This window comes from Cornus florida, unplaced genomic scaffold (genome assembly GCF_030987335.1).
Source record: "Cornus florida cultivar Cherokee Brave unplaced genomic scaffold, ASM3098733v1 CherokeeBrave_3.0.0_Hap2_Chr10, whole genome shotgun sequence".
In the NCBI taxonomy this organism is placed as follows: Eukaryota; Viridiplantae; Streptophyta; class Magnoliopsida; order Cornales; family Cornaceae; genus Cornus; species Cornus florida.
In genome coordinates this window covers 91482461-91499339 of record NW_026775580.1, presented here as the reverse complement: position 1 = coordinate 91499339, position 16879 = coordinate 91482461, and the positions used below count along the sequence as shown (strand labels likewise).

Below are 16879 nucleotides of genomic sequence, written 5' to 3'. Positions count from 1 at the left end.
TAATATTATTATAGATATAGATAAATATATAATTAAGGGGGGCTCATTCATTTACAATAAAATATAGTGCATCTATCATTCGGAGAGGAGATAATATTGGCATAGAAAAAAATTTAGGAGAAAAAGAAAATAAAAATAGAGATAATATCGGCGGCCACAAAAAATATTTTAGATAGAATATATTTTTAGAGAGACAGACTATGACAATACATAGAATTTTCCTTGGACAGGTCTTGAAACACATTCAAACAAAACCATTTAATATTCAAATATATACAAAATTAGTAGGGACAATCTTGTCAAACAAAAATAGCACTTTTAAATTTTTTTTAAAAAAGTAATATTACTAGCTGCTCTTTTTCAACTAATCCATTCAATGATGGACAAATTGCTCAAAAGATGAATAATACAATTAGTTGTATTCAATTTTTTTTTTTTTTTTTTTTCTTTTCTAATAGGGGTGTTTCTTGCATATTTTTTATATAATAAGGGAATTTTCTGTACTTAACCCTATAGATATATAGCCATCATATCTAAGGAACCGTATAATGTGATTGAATTTCTTGCTCATTAGTAAACAAGAAATCATTTTCGATACATATAAGGTAATGATCGAGCAAGAATTTCATCGACAGAGTCCGTAGATGTATAAAGATAGACATTGGATTTAGTAACAAAGAAAAAAATAATAAATAAAGGGAAAAAAAAATTAAATTGTACAGGAAAAGAAAGACATCCAAACATATATAATCATTTCATTCGATGATGATAAGGTACAAACAAATAATTAGCCGATTATTCATGCTGGATGCACCTAATATGATAAATTTACATTGGGACGTTCCACATTTAAGTTTTATGGAACGAGAATTATTACTTTCAAAATGGATACAGAACTGATGCTAATTGCTAATAATGAAATAAAGACAACCTCGTTGTTTGTGGATACCAGTAATAAAAATTGGAGAAAACATTCCTGAAGTTTTGGAAACCCAACCGACTTTTCAAGAAACTTTGAGGAGACCACTTTTTGTCACTGCATTTTTAAAATATTACATACTTGAAAGTGATCATGATTGTCAGGATCCAACTCTTAAAAACGTTTGTACTATTGGCCCAATTCTTGCAATCCTCGTCATGGTCAAGAGCGTCACATTCCAGTTTTCCAAATAATTAAGAAGGCATTTTGTAGGGCTAAAATCTTTTTTGCAATATGATTTCCAGCACGATACATACCAGTCCACTGACAGCAAATACCATGGTGCCCCTAAAACCTGGAAGAACAAAATTGAATCATCAATTCCAACACAATTACGCAACTCTTGAGAGAGAGGGAAAAAAAAAAAATTGAGAAAAGGAATATTAAAGTGATAAAAATGAGCACAAATGGCATAACACTGGTAGAAGTTTTCAACTAAATTGGTTAAAAGCATAAAGTGACAAATAAATAACATAAATTGATTTAATTTAAAGTTACATAGTAAGCAAACATGTACAATATCAGATTATATGCATCCCTTGCTAAAAACTGGTTTTGTGACGACACCAGTTGCTTTAATAAGTAGTGAACTTAATAGGAAAATCAAATATAGTGCGGGCACAAACTGGAGTAGAACAATCAGTGAAAGGGCATTGTTATTGTGATCAGCTCATAAGCTACTCGCTGCTAGCATAATGAACCAGATAACAATCTGCAGAAAATATATTCAGCTAACAATTCTTTTCTCCTAGATAACTTTATACGGAGTAATTTACTAGAATAAAGGTAAAGAAAATTGTATTAGTAAAAATAGGCTTATAGGAGCAGAAATAAGTGTGATTGTCATGATGGAGTCTAGAATATATAGAAAACACAAACTTACAAGGATTACTTTAATACTGATGAAATAGAGAAATTTAAATTTCCCCTTATTATTTATTTTTGTTTCTAATGCCGGGTGAGCAACACAAGATCACAGTAATTACTTTCTCATTTCAGGAATTTAAAATACTATAAGAAAAGTAAAAGTACCAGACTTCAAATTCCTCATCAGACGATTCATTCGGGATGATCTCATATCGCGGAATATTCAATCGATCATGCCTGACTTCTGTTTCAAAACCTCTATCGCCTATGGGAAAACTCTGTCCCACGGTCAGATGCGAAGCTATATACGCAACTCTATTAGCTACCGTGTTTCCTTGAAAATATTGAAACGATATTTCATATTTATCAAATTCTAACGAACCAAAAATTTTGCTGCATCACAATAGTTTTATATCAATATAATTGGAAACTTGAATATAAATTTTAAGAATAAACTCGAACTTTATACAAAAAACTTACTGATAAAGTCCAAGACATTCAATTGGTATATCGTTCTCACGATTTAGCACCTTGACAATTTTTTTATGGTTAATCTCCAATAATATATCCTTTGCTTCCAATCCCCTTTTAAGAATTTCATCTATCCCATGAAGCACTCCAAGTAACAATACTTCATCTCTAGATGTTGCATCAGGAAATGGCTTATAGAAAATTTCCAAAATCCTTCCCCTACAATCTCTTAATACTTCTCCACAACAAGCTTCCTTGGTCCCACCAAGATTTTTCTTAAAAAACACAGAAACATTTAACTTGTACTGTCCATCGAATGGTGCTCTCCAAGAACAGAGTACTGAGTATTTTAATAGTGTCATTGGAGAACTCTCCAAAACATAAATTTGCTGCTTAAACAGGTAATTATAAATCCTTTTTTTGTAATTTTTAGGAATCCAGAGTACCAACCACATGAAGTCATTTATCGAGATATATCTGGTCTTGGAAACCCCAGCCACATGCCAATCAGTGTTGCCCTTTTTGAACAACCCATAATTTTCTAATATAATGTTGTGCTTCTGTTCGAAAAAAAGTTGTTGGGGTCCACAAAAAAGCTGTTGTTTAAAGATCAAACAATATAATTGTTAAAAAAAATCTGAATTAGATAAAAAATAAAAAATTAAAGTTATGTATATATTGAACTTACGACTAAATTGGGGATGCAATTGTGGATGCTTTTAAAATTTCCTTTGTTGATAAAAGATACAGAACTTGCAATAAAATTGTCAATGTTTGGAAAATTTCCTTCCTTGATGTAAATGGCACGCACCATACGATGAAGGATTCCTAAGGAGGCAAAATATAAAAACAGCATTAAAGGCAAAAATATAGTAACAAATAACAACGAAAAGATAAACATTTTAATCACATGAAGCCAGAATCTTTCTTGATTGTTTTTAAGAATCAGGTACAAAAATAGAAATGACAATCCTGGAAGTAAATTCACGAATTAGACGTGTACGTACGATGCTTTGGGAAATGCTCCCGCTTGAAATTGAAGTTTGAAAGATACGGTTTTCACTATTAACCCAAATGAAACGATTTTATATGTTTAGCCCTTTAATTCATTTATTTATTTATCTATTTTATGTTTCCTGATAACCCAATTATTTTTATTTACATTTCAATTTTAATTCTATATTTTTCTCAAGCACTATTTCTCAAACAGCTGCATTATTAGCAACCAGTGGTCTGAACAAAAAAAAAAAAGTTAAGACTACATTACTTCAACTGATGTTGAACAATGTAGACTTGTTAAATTTCCCTCCTCATCTTCAAAGGGTTCACATCAAATACACCATGCCAGAAATAATTAAGAAAATAAATAGGAGTGAGGTAAATAAAAAAATTGCTAAGCATATTATTTCGAATGATATTCAATTCAATGTGGTTCAGACTCGATCTTTTATTGATTTCGTGAAGAGTGTATCTGTATTTGAGTCCTAAAATTTATGTTGTATGACTCAATCATACAAATTACCAACTTACTCAACTTTATGCACGAAGCTAACACCAGATTCTACGATGGAAGTTGAGGCATACGGTGTAAATTTGCATAAAATGGGATTTATTTTATTAATTGTAACATTTTCTTTTATTGTCTTTACAAGTATATGATATAGAAGAAAATATATAAGATGTGTATAGCTTAATTTTTTGTCCCGAATTTTCAGCTCATACGTGTTATACATGTATGTATCCGTATTCGTATTTTTCTTTTCCGTTTATTTGGCCGAATTTTGCAATGTATTAAAAAAAAAAAAAAAAAAAAAAATCGAATTATACTCATACATTCCCAAATCCTTCTTCTTCTCTTTTTCCTTAGCGTAATTTACTAACTATGATAATAATAAAATTCCCTAGACGAGGGAAGTTATAGCTAAACACAATGCAAAAATTCAGATTGAACTAGATATTCGAAACATTTCATGCTGTGAACAACATGCTCTCATTACGGGCTTTTGTCTTCATTTTTTAAAACTAGCAACGACAAGCATGGAATTGATGTTCTGGAACGATAGAAATAAAAGACTGCAATTTGACCTTTGCAACTGGGCATTAGTACTCCAAGTCCAAGGCATGGATTAGAAGTAATGAAACAAAATTCCGTTGATAGATGATGTAATGTTACTTATAAAGACTGAGCATCAGCATTTCAAGATATCTTCAGCAATAGAGAGTTGCATTATATTCTTTGCGCGATAGAGAGGGCAAGGATAAGCGTCGACCTGTCTTTAGCGTGATCTTATGTTTGTGACAAGTCTGTATGAAGAGGAGAAGGTTTTTGGAGGTAGTAAGACTACCGCGCATTCTCACTTTCGGGCTATTGTCGCCAAACGGAGGGCACATCAAAGTGGATGTGGGAGTGCCGAGAGAAGGAAAGAGACTTAATAACTGTGCCTTTTTGGTTTTTTCTACACAGAAGTCGCAAGCCTCGAGAAGACAGAAGAGTGGGCTATGAAGTCTTGAATGGTGATGACTGGGGTGTGTGACTTCATTGCCGGGGACCCAATACTTCTATTCAAGCTACATTCTCGCAATGAGGCAAATAAGGTTTTAAAAAAGGGAAAACCATAGTGGGGAGATGCTTTTTTAAATACAGAGTGGGATTCTCTGGCATTATGAGGAAGAGCAAGGAATGGCGAATTCTATTGTATGGTGTGCAGCTCCATCTATGGTGCCATCCACAATTCGTTGCAATTGGGGATCAGTGTGGTGATTTTAAGGGCGTAAAAGCAAATGAAAAGGTAAACATGAAAAGAATAAAATTTTAGGCCTGGACAGAGAGGAGATACCCGCTTTTGTGATGGCGGGGGACAGGAAGGTGTTTTATCAGGTGGCTGTGTTGGAAGAACCATGTCAGAATTGACTCTGACAGTAGCATCGCTCAGAGATCAACATGAGAAGTTGTTAACTCAAGAGAAGGATTGGTGGTGAGAGAAGGACGAAGCCAAGTGTGCATCGGAAGTATGCCGGAAATTGAAATATGAGAAGTAGAGGTAAAAGGGACAAGAGAGGTTGGGGACAAGGGTCTTTGCAAGCGCCTGAAGCACGTAAAAAGAAGAGGTGAACAAAAGGAGAGGGTCTTCTTAACAACCAAAAAGGGGTGGGAGGCAGCTCGGTTGCAACATGGCATATAGGGGATGGCAATGGGAGAGATGTCACGCGACATGTGCCGCTATTAATGATCCAATCATAAATGCAAGCATTCAGTCTAGGTTTTAAAATTTTGAAAACATAGACCACCACCTCAAACAAGAATGAACCTGCTATTACTGATCCAACCCGAAATAAAAATACTAGGTAGGAGTGACAATAACTGATACGACATGAAATAAGTGTGTTTACGTTTGACTAATCGTGCTTGGATTGCAATAGTGTCATCCCATACCATAGTTGTTAAGGGCACACCTAGGCTCTAAAAAAGCCCCAGGCTTGTCGAGGCTCAGCTAGAGAGCCTTGACCTAGTAAAGGCCAAGCCCCTTCAGTCAGGCTCACTGGCATGCACTTTTTAGTATGTCCCAGGCCAAAAAAAAAAGTGTCTTTTAATTTTTGGGTAAATTCCACTTACCTCTCTTGATTCCCCCTGCCGTTGGGACACCTGACAGAGATGAACAGAATATTTTAAGGTAAGTGAAATTTGTTCTCTATTTTTCAATAATTTATTCATATCATTTTTCTTTTATCAAATGACTACTAAATTAGAATGTCACTATGGGCGATTTCACCCCACTAGGGGCGATTTCAAGGCGATCGTGATTTTGTTTTTCAGTTTCAGTTTGCGATGAAATCTTTTTTAGAAATTGCAAGGATTCCAAGAATATCACTGAGAAGGGATGTGAAGTCAGCAGTTCCACATCGAGGGCCGTCTTTGTACATCGACGAGGAGCCCGTCGGAGGGAGGAAATCAGTTCTCTCACCTTGCTTGGTCGGTCGTTTTGACAAGGAAGTTGGGGGATGTGATCGGGTGGAGGAAGGGGCGGTGTGAGCATGGAATACGTCCAGTGGAGTGGGGGTTACTCCCTTATCCGATTCGTTGCTCCTATTCAGGTTTCCTTCTCAGGCAAAAGCTCAACGTGTGTTGAAGGAAGGCCGGCGTCAATGGGGATCTGCAACCTTGTGGATCGATGTGTGGTCTTTTAGGGTTGGTTGTTGCGGCATCCTTAGAGACAAAGGTCTCAAACAGATCCGGATGTTTGGACTGCCCCTTCACCTATGGTGTCATGCTTTATTTGTTGAAGTAGGGGAGTTGTGCGGCGGATTTATGGGAGTTGTTGCAGATGAAACAAGGGACGCCGAAAGCGTTCGGATTACAGTGAGAATAGGATCGACCTGTCCGCAATTCGTGTTTATTAATGATGACACCTTCTGTTACAAGGTGGCGATCTGGGAAGAAGTCGCGCCAGAGTTGGTTCCCTCGACAGAGAGTCTTGAATGCAGTGACGGGTCTCATCTTATGACTGAGGAAGGATGGAATTCGCTTCTTAACAAAGGGAAAGAAGGGGTGCAACAGGTCCAACAATGGCTGAAAGATAGAGAACTTCAAAGGGCGGTGAAATTTGTGCGAGGAATCAAGTAGCCGAGACGCACCGGTTACGCGCGTTGCAGCTGACAAGAATAAAATTACACGTGGTGCTCGTAGAGGCTCACTTCCAGATTCGTCCCTATCCTTATCTACAAGGGTTGGTGAAGAGGTTGGGTAGGGCCGCACAAATTGGCCTAAGATTGATTTAGGTTGGAGGGGTTCAGGGCAAGCTAAAGTGTTAAGTTTTGGGTCTGGGAGGAATGGGCTCAAGTTCAAGCCTGACTTTGGGCCTAAGACAGCCCACACTGAAAGACGGGTATTTAGAGGACCCAACTCACTTTCTGTTTCCTTTCTTAACGAACCAGATCCATCTAAAAGACAAGCCCTGGTTCAAGCTCAAATCCAAAACTAAACTCTCTCCTCTTCTTCATTTCAGCGTCGGACTGAGAAAGAAAAGTGGAGACTGCCGGTTGCTTCAGCTAGTCGCCAAGGCACTCGATGGACTCGTACTGAAAAACATAAATGGGTAGCATGCTCTCCTTCTCCTTCTCCTTCTCCAGGTTTGACCTCTGTTTCTCATTCTAAGAGCTCATTTTCTACCCCTACTTGTGAGGTGATGGGAAATGGTGGCGGTGGTGTGGAGGATCGTTTGGATCATAAGAGGGTTTTTCTGAGGCCATTGTTCCACGGGCTGAAGAGTCATTGTCTTCAATGATCACGTCCAGAAGTGTTAGTTGTTCCAACGGGGTCATAGTATGTGTAGGACGGGACCTTCATTTCAAGCTGACAGATGATATAGCCGTGACTTTACTTAACGAACTTAAGCTCTTTGCTGCTCTAAAAGGCTTAAATGGTTTACCCTCCGTGACTGGGACGAATTACACCCATGATTTGATGACAAATTTTACGGATGACCATGGAACAGAGCTGAATCTGCAATTAAACTTGTATCAGAACAGTGTTGAAAGCAAAGGGGAGGAGTTTGAAGATCAGTTTTCTTCTCAACAGATCTGTCCTCTTGCCTAGGATATTGATCAATCTAACGTGGACATTATGGAACCCTTAGCAACTGTGCACCCTGATTGCCTAGAGACGACAAACGATTTGGGTATGGACTAGGTGTTTGATAATATTGGCGAGGTCAGTGAAGCTTTGGGTGTCTCCTCGGAAGGTAATGATGACCGAACACAATCTATTCTTCATGCTATTGTGGCAGGAAATAACCATACAGAGACCTTTAAAAGCACAAAAGTTGATAAAAATAGGAAACATGCACATCGGAAAGGAGATCAGGAGGTTAAGAACCTTATTTCCAATGTCAATTACGAAGGGAAGGATGGAGTGAATAAAGAAAGGGGAAGGACCAGGAGTGGGAAGCAGGGAGGAAGGGCATTGATTATTTTTGGTTCTCAATGAAGATACGAATTATTACATGGAACGTCCGTGGATTAAATGATCCGGACAAAAGAAGGGTGGTTAAAGTTGCTGTGAGGAAGTGGAATGCCCATGTTATATGTTTGCAAGAAACCAAGTTGGCTTCTATTACTGATGATGTGGTTAGAAGCCTTTGGGGAAGTAGGTTCTTGGATTGGGAAGCATTGAACGCTTCCAGCACATCGGGCGGCATTCTTATTATGTGGGATCGCAAATGGATGTCCGGAACGAATTTCTGGAAAGGGCTATTTTCTTCGTCATGAGTGTTTCAGATGGAAGATGATACTTTCAGTTGGGTCTTTTCTGGAGTTTATAGACCCGTTATTGATTGTGAAAGACCTGTTTTTTGGCAAGAACTCGTTGCCTTGGTGCTTAGGCGGGGACTTCAATTCTGTTCGATCTCCATTTAAGAGATCCATAGGGGGGAGGTGGTCTCCGGAGATGACCCAGTTCTCTGACTTTATTGATGGTCACCTTCTTATTGATTTGCCATTGGAAGGGGCAACTTTCACTTGGTCAAGCGGCAGAGACCCAGTTACTCTATCAAGGCTAGATAGATTCCTAATTTTTGGAGATTGGGAGGAGAAGTTCCCGGATGTCACTCAGGCAGCTTTGGTTAGAGTCACGTCTGATCACGAGCCCTTAGTCCTTGATTGTGGAGGTATGACATCTAGACGCACACCATTTCGCTTCGAAAATATGTGGTTGAGAGCTGAGGACTTCCAAGGGAAGGTCCAGTCCTGGTGGGGGGAAGCAACGTTTACAGGCTCTACCAGTTATGTGCTTGCTAAGAAGTTTCAGATTCTCAAATATGAGCTTAAGAAGTGGAACAAAGAGGTGTTTGGGAATCTTGAATGGAAGAAAAATAGAGTCCTGGCTTATATTGCTGAACTTGATCGTCTTGATAAGCTAGGGCAAGGCTCAGAGTCTATACGCTCTAGAAGAGCATCTTGTCTGGCGACTTTTGCTGAGATTGCTACTATGGAGGAGATTTTGTGGCGTCATAAATCTCGAGCTTTGTGGCTCAAAGAAGGCGACCACAATACTAAATTCTTTCACAGGCTTACTAACGCTCATAGAAGATACAATAACATTGGGCACATTCGTGTGAATGGTTCAGAATTGTGGAAAGAAGATGAGGTGCATGGGGGAATTGTTTCTTTTTATCAGCAGCTCTATACCGAGACTTTGGGATGGAGACCCAAATTTGACAGTTTGCATTTCGATGCTATTTCTATGCTGGATAGTGATAGGCTTGAGGTTCCGTTCTCTGAAGAGGAAGTTCTTAAGGCGTTATCCAATTGTAATGGTGATAAAGCTCTAGGGCCAGACGGATTCACTATGCGGTTTCTTAAGGAGAGTTGGGAGGTGGTGCGCAATGAGGTAATGGACAGTGTTATTAAAGGCACGCCTAGGCGCACTCATAATAGCCTAGGCGCAGCGACCTTCATTAGGTGCGCGCCTGGGACGCGCTTGATGCTTTTATTCAGGAGCGCCTAGGCGCGCCTAATTACTTATCCATGTGTTATTCAGCTTTTTCCATGTGTTGTTCACTTTTCCATGTGCTGTTCAGCTTTTTCCATGTGCTGTAAATTTGTCTTCTTGTGCAATAAAAGAATAAAATAAAGAAAAGCAACATAGAAATGTGAGACAGTAGAACAAGTAAAGGAAGACCAAAAGCAAAGAAAGAAAGAAAAAGGGTGTAGTTTGTTGTAGTCAACTTTGTCTTCTTGTGCAATAAAAGAATTCTGTTCAGCACACATTTGCTGGAATAAAAAGAAGCTTTTGTAAATTTGTCTTCTTGTGCAATAAAAGAATAAAATAAAGAAAAGAAATGCAATGATCAAATAAAAATGGATACAACATAGAAACGTGAGAGAGTGGAACAAATAAAGAAAGACCAAAAAGAGAAAGAAAGAAAGGGGAGTAGTTTATTGCAATGAACTTTGTCTTCTTGTGCAATAAAAGAATAAAATAAATTTACCATTCCTGCTTTTTTTTTTTTTTCCTTTTTCTTTTTCTGTTCTGTTTTTTTCTTCTTCCTTTGAGATTGTTTAAGATTGTTTGGTTTTATCACTCAAAACTGAAACTAAATACCTTTTATTTGCAGTTTTTCTTAATGAAGCTTTATTGTTTTAATTGGGCTATTTTGCTGGTTGCTTTATTGGTTTAATTGTGATATATTTAGTATTTTTATTACTGGATGTTTATTGTTTAATTGTGTTCTTTTTGCTAAGAATTATTGTTTTAAATTTTTACTTGTGCGCCTCACATCACTCGGGCGTGCACCTTGCCGTGCACCTCGCGCCTAGGCTCCAATGCCTTTAATAACTATGGTAATGGGCACGTTTCAGGATTTTCATTCTCATGGCACATTTGAAAAATCATTGAATGCATCTTTCATTGCTCTTATTCCTAAGAAGGGCGACGCCTCTGACATTAAGGTCTTCCGGCCAATCAGTCTAGTGGGATGTATGTATAAGCTTATTGCCGAGGTCCTTGTTCTTAGAATGCGAAATGTTTTGGATGGAATTATTTCAGAGTCACAAAATGCTTTTGTTGGTGCAGATTTTAGATTTCGTTATTATCGCAGGAGAATGTGTTGACTCTAGGTTGAAGAGTGAAGTTCCTGGTGTCTAATGCAAACTTGATATCGAGAAAGTTTATGATCACGTGACTTGGAAATTTCTTCTTTACTTGCTTCGAAGAATGGGGTTCGGGGATCGATGGATAAAATGGATTGAATCTTGCATCTCGTCCGTTATGTTCTCTGTGCTTGTGAACGGCTTTCCTGCTATTTTTTTCTCGAGTTCGCGTGGTTTGAGACAAGGAGATCCTTTGTCGTGTTTTCTATTACTTATTGTTATGGAGGGATTGAGCAGATTAATGAAAAAAGCAGAGGATCTGGGTTACATAGGGGGATTCACAGTTGGTAGAGATGTTGCTAATCAGATTGAGATATCCCATTTGTTGTTTGCAGATGATACCTTGGTTTTTTGTGATGCTGATGTTTCCCAACTCAGGTATTTGAGGTGCATTCTTACATGCTTCCAAGCGGTGTCTGGTCTTAAGATTAATGTTGGAACGAGTGTGCTTGTCCCAGTGGGGGATGTTTTTGATATTTCCACCTTAGCTGCAGTTCTTGGGTGTGGAGTGGGTGCTTTTCCACTCCCTTATCTGGGATTACCTTTGAGAGTATCCTCTAGAAGAGTGGGGACCTGGGATCCGATAATTAACATGTATGAAAAAAGATTGACGGGATGGAAAAAACAATATCTTTCGAAAGGGAGGAAGGTCACTCTTATTAAGAGCACCCTCTTGTCCCTTCCCACATATTTTTTATCCTTGTTTCAAATCCCGTGCTCTGCTGCTGAACGGATCGAAAAAATTCAGAGAGATTTTCTTTGGGGTGGAAAAGGAGAGGAGTTTAAGTATCATCTTGTTAATTGGGAGCAAGTTTACAAACCTTTGAAGTTTGGCGGTTTAGGCATTCGGAAGTTGGTCTCTTTTAATAGAGCCTTATTGGGGAAGTGGTTATGGAGGTTCGATAAAGAGCGTCATCAACAATGGAGAAGAGTTATCTCGTGTCGTTTTGGGGAGGAGAGTGGAGGTTGGTCCTCTCGTCTTGTATCTATCAATGGAGGCGTTGGCGTTTGGAAGTTCATTTGGAAAGGTTGGGATGTGTTTTCCACCCATATTCAGTTCAAGGTTCGTAATGGTACGAATGTTAGATTTTGGGAAGACTTATGGTGTGGTGATTAGTTGTTGTCACTTTCCTTTCCTCGTCTCTTTTGTATAACCGAGAATAAGCATGCTTACGTAATTGACTGTTATCATCTTGATAACAATGGAGTTATGTGGGATGTGCGTTTTAGGCATTCTTTTCAGGATTGGGAGATAGCAGAAGTATGCGTCTTTTTGAACCTATTGTATAGACAAAAGGATGTTGGCAGAGGTTGTGATGACATTTTGTGGACCTCCTCTCTTCATGGTAGATACGGAGTTCGATCCATGTTCTTGTGTTTGTCTAAATTTATTGGACATAATTTCCCATGGAAGTGTATTTGGCGCTCTAAAGCTCCTCTTAGAGTCGCCTTCTTTGTTTGGACTGCTACCTGGGAAAAAATTCTAACATTGGATAATCTGCACAAGAGAGGTAACACCATTGTTAACTGGTGCTGTCTCTGTAAAACTGATGGTGAGTCCGTGGACTATTTTCTTATGCATTGTCCTGTTGCGTCTGATTGTTGGAATCTCATATTCAGTATTTTTGGAGTTCAGTGGGTAATGCCTAAGCATTCTTTTCAATTAATGAATGCTTGGAGAAGATGCCCTGCTACTCGTCATGCTCGTGATTTTTGGAGGGTCGCCCCACACTGTGTTTAGTGGTGCATTTGGAGGGAGAGAAATAACAGAAATTTTAAAGGAAAGGAATCGTCTTTAGCAAACCTAAAGTCTCATATTCTTCGCCTTCTTTTCTGTTATGTAAGAGGCAGCGCTTGCTCCTCGATTGATGATTTTTTTATTCTCTTAGACTCTATTGGTCCATAGGTTTGACTTCTGCTTTTTCGTTTTTGCGAATTAGGGACGCGTTCCCCTTTTGAACGTTTTTCTAATATATTTTTTACTTATCAAAAAAAAAAAAAAGAATGTTTGATATCATATCATGATCATATTTTTCAACATTATGAAATATTTGACAAAATCCATAACTTTATAGTTGCATTTAGTGCTTAATTATGAATACTTACGATAATATATGTTTAAAGTAGTGCATAATGAAAATTATAATTATTTCAGATTCATAATCACATTTAATTTGGTTAATACATATGCATATGAATTATTTATGAGCATTAATTAACCTAATCCTCTCTTAGTTGATTTTATTGAATTCATCATCAATTGGTGTTGTGCATGTGCAAAAGAGATGAGGAAACGGTGGATCATCTGCTCCTGCATTGCCCTTTGGCTCAGGATTGTTGGGGTTTACTTTTAAGGTTCTTTAGGTCATGCCAAAGTCCCCTAATGCTTTGGTGGAGGCTTGGAGAGGGTGTATAGTGGGGGCCAAGCTCAGGATTATTGGAGGGTTGCGCCCTTATGCGTCTGGTAGTGCTTATGGCTAAAAAGGAATAGAAGATCTTTTGAAGGAAAGAAGACTCCTATAGGGACTCTTAAGTTCTCTATTATTAGCACTCTTTTTTGTTCTCTATTAAATGAGCTCGGGATTATTGGAGGGTTGCACCCTTATACATCTATGCATCTAGTGGTGCTTATGGCTAAAAAGGAATAGGAGATCTATTGAACGAAAGGAGACTCCTATAGGGACTCTTTAAGTTCTCTATTATTAGGACTCTTTTTTGTTAGGTTCTAGGGAGAAATTGTAATTCTATAAAGGATATTGTTGATATTTTGGGCTCTTTGAGTATTTAGAGGCCCCATTTGGTCTTGTGTTTGTTTTGTGGGATGCATCCCCTTTTGGACGCTTTAATACAATCTTACTTATCAAAAAAATATAAGTTTATTGAATTCATATGCAAATAGAAAAGATATATGTATGTTGATTTAACTAATTTATTGAAGGGTTAATTTCACAAACAACCCCTCAGGTTTGGCCAAATATCACTCTCAAACATCTTTCAAAAATAACTATCACTTAGGTCTATTTCTATTTTTCCGTTAAAATCTCCGTTAATAATATAAAAAAGACAACTATACCCCCTTATTTTTTAATCCTATTTATTCCAAAATATACATTATACCTTCAGTTATATAAATAGAAACAGACCTAGTTTAAAATATATATATATATATATATTATAATCGCAAATATATATTGTAGGTGACGACATCTCTGTGCCATCAACAGAGAACGGCTGTAAATTGCAGCGTTGATTTTTTTAACAAACTAACAAATTGGCGGCGGTTAGCAGTGATGGGTGGTGGTGGATATTCACGGTCCCGTGGACGGTGGTGGTTTGGTGGGAGGGACGCCGAACCAAAGATTGCAGGTGGAGTCGATGGTCTTGACGCCTTGGATGGGCTTGGAAATTTTGAATTGGGTAGAGCTTTGGCGTGGAGGATCTGTACCACCAACCATCACCGTTCACAGCGGGTGGAGCTCTTTTGCAACGTATTTGTCAAGGTGCCTTCCAGGCCGGCCGGCATGAACTCTCCGCCGAAGCCGTACATGGTGTGGCCACCAAGTCCGACGACGTGGATTTTCAGCCACCCTGGGACCTAGTTTCCTGGGTGCCGCTTCATATGGCAGCGTGTTAGCTCCATCTAGGGTCGAGACGAGTTACCTAACTCGGTGGCAACTCAATCTCCTCATCTTGCTCCTCTTCCTCTTGATCCTCAAACTCCATTAACATTTCTTTCACTAATACAACAACTACTTATATATAATCAATATATATATAGCTAACTGTATGACATATATATTGTCAATTTTTGTGTAATTTGATTTGGGGGTGTTACAATAACAGTTAAAAATAATTAAATACAAATTCAATTCAATACAATTAAAAATAAGTTACAGATTTAATAGGAGTTCCAAAATAATATATACATTATAATAGGAAACTAAAGATGTGAGGACTGTATATAGTATGAACCCATTATTGAAAAAAAAATAATAATAATAATAAAATAAAGAAAGAAAGAAAGAGGGTGTTTTAAAATTAATTATGTGTATGTCCATATCTAAAACTAATTATGTATATATATATATATATATAGTATAAACCTATTATGGGTTTAAACAAAATGGGTATCTATAGATATATATGTGTGTGTGTGTGTGTGTTTAAACAAAATGGGTATGTATATATATGTATGTATATATAGTTTTAGGGATATTTTTGTCTTTTATCATTTTTTAGGCTAAAGAGTTGTTTTGATAAAGTCAAGGGATATTTAAGTCATTTTACATTGTGTCATAACTGTGCAATTAACGATTGGGGTGTGAGTGAAAAACGGAGCAAAAGTTTCCAATGTAAGTGATAGTTATTTTCGAAAGATGTTTGAAGGTGATGTTTGGCCAAACCTGAGGGGGTGTCAGTGAAATTAACCCTTAATTGAATTTTGATAAGTTGAAAATATTTATTTTTTTTTTTTTTCCCCCTAATTGGAACTCACACACACTTGTCTGTTCTGAGACTTGAACCCCTGACCTCCCTTTGAAAAGTAAAAAGCCAATACCGCTAGGCCACTGGTTATTTCTTATTTTAATATTGACAAGTATGTGTTGAATAGTTTAATTAAACTTTATAAACTTATAATGTGTCCCAAAATTCTTAGGGTGTGCAGGGAATCCAACTTTTTATGGTAGTAGGTTTTTAATACTTTCTTATTGCATTGATAATAGTGAATTTCCAAATTTATCATTGTTAAAAGACAAAATAGTACTCCGTAATTAGTGCACTCCTTTAATTAAATCAATGTCAGAAGGATAGTTTGGGAATGTTATAAAAAATAGTACAACCATTTTTGGAATGGGAAATGTATTTTGGGACAATCCAAAATAGAAAAATGGACAAGAATTTTGGGATGGAAGAAGTAACTAATATATATGATGATCAAATACGCACCTTCCTTTGATCAGCCATGCACATATGTTGCACCTTGTGTTTAGGATCCAAAAGACCTTTGGCACCATAGTGCACATTGAACCTTCAACAACTATGACCCGAATTGACATGGTAACTAAATGTGTCATGTTCGTGTTTGACTTGCAAATCCATTTATAACTAACCTGTGTAATTAAACGTGTCGGATAAATATGTTGTGTTCGTGTTAGAAATGACCCATTTAACACAATGTCTCGTGTTCGTGTTAGAAATGGCCCTAATAGTATGGAATACTAATTAAAAATAAAAGTATACATAATCTAGACTACAAAGACGACCAAGAAAAGCGATTAGTTTCTTTAGCAGATTTGTCTATACTATTTATTCTAGTTGTGTTTTTCTTTTTTAATAAATAAAATGTATTAGAAAGCGTTCAAACGGAGAACGCATCCCAAGAGATAAACAAGGAACCAAACAAAAACCCTACGGAGCCAAATAACCCAAAAAGTCCACAATCTCATCTAAAGATATACAATTTACTGTAGCATGGCGCTTTCTCGTGCTTTGTGCTTTCTGGGTTTTGTGCTGTTACCACGTTCTGGAGGAATGAAGTCCTACTCGACAAGGACATTTAATGTAAGAATTTATAGCACACAAGATTTTATTTCGAGGGAGTGGGAGAAGATGATTCTGACGCTGTTTAGGTGGCATTGGCTAGACCAGTCTCAGGTCACATCCCTTTGTTGCGGGACTGTGGTGGATTGTGGCAGAAAAAATAAATAAATAAACACATTCAGATTTGAAAACATGTGGCCTCAGGCGAAGGCTTCAAGGAGATAGTGAAGCATTGGTAAGAAAGGTATGAAGTAGAAGGTAGATAGAGCTTTTTCCTTGTTAGCAAGGTTCACCTTTTAAAAGAGGATGTTCTTTTTTCTCAAAAGTTCAAGCAAACACACACACCCACTATATATATTATGCCTCCACCGAGAC

General features: G+C 37.5%; 1 protein-coding gene across 2 annotated transcripts in view; it reads right to left on the bottom strand.

The window, feature by feature from the left end:
• Nucleotides 1-731: 731 nt before the first annotated feature.
• The window catches only part of LOC132280187 (uncharacterized), a 34410-nt gene continuing 18262 nt past the window's right edge, over nt 732-16879 (bottom strand). The window contains exons 3-6 of one of the 2 annotated variants that reach the window (XM_059782335.1): nt 3006-3145; nt 2327-2913; nt 2017-2239; nt 732-1274 (exon numbers count right to left, since the gene is read on the bottom strand). In XM_059782335.1, the coding sequence (XP_059638318.1) occupies nt 1080-1274; nt 2017-2239; nt 2327-2913; nt 3006-3145 (1145 nt within the window). In that variant the 3' untranslated portion in view covers nt 732-1079. Of the gene's footprint in view, nt 1275-2011; nt 2240-2326; nt 2914-3005; nt 3146-16879 lie in introns of both variants that reach the window. The other variant, XM_059782336.1, reaches the window with a different exon arrangement.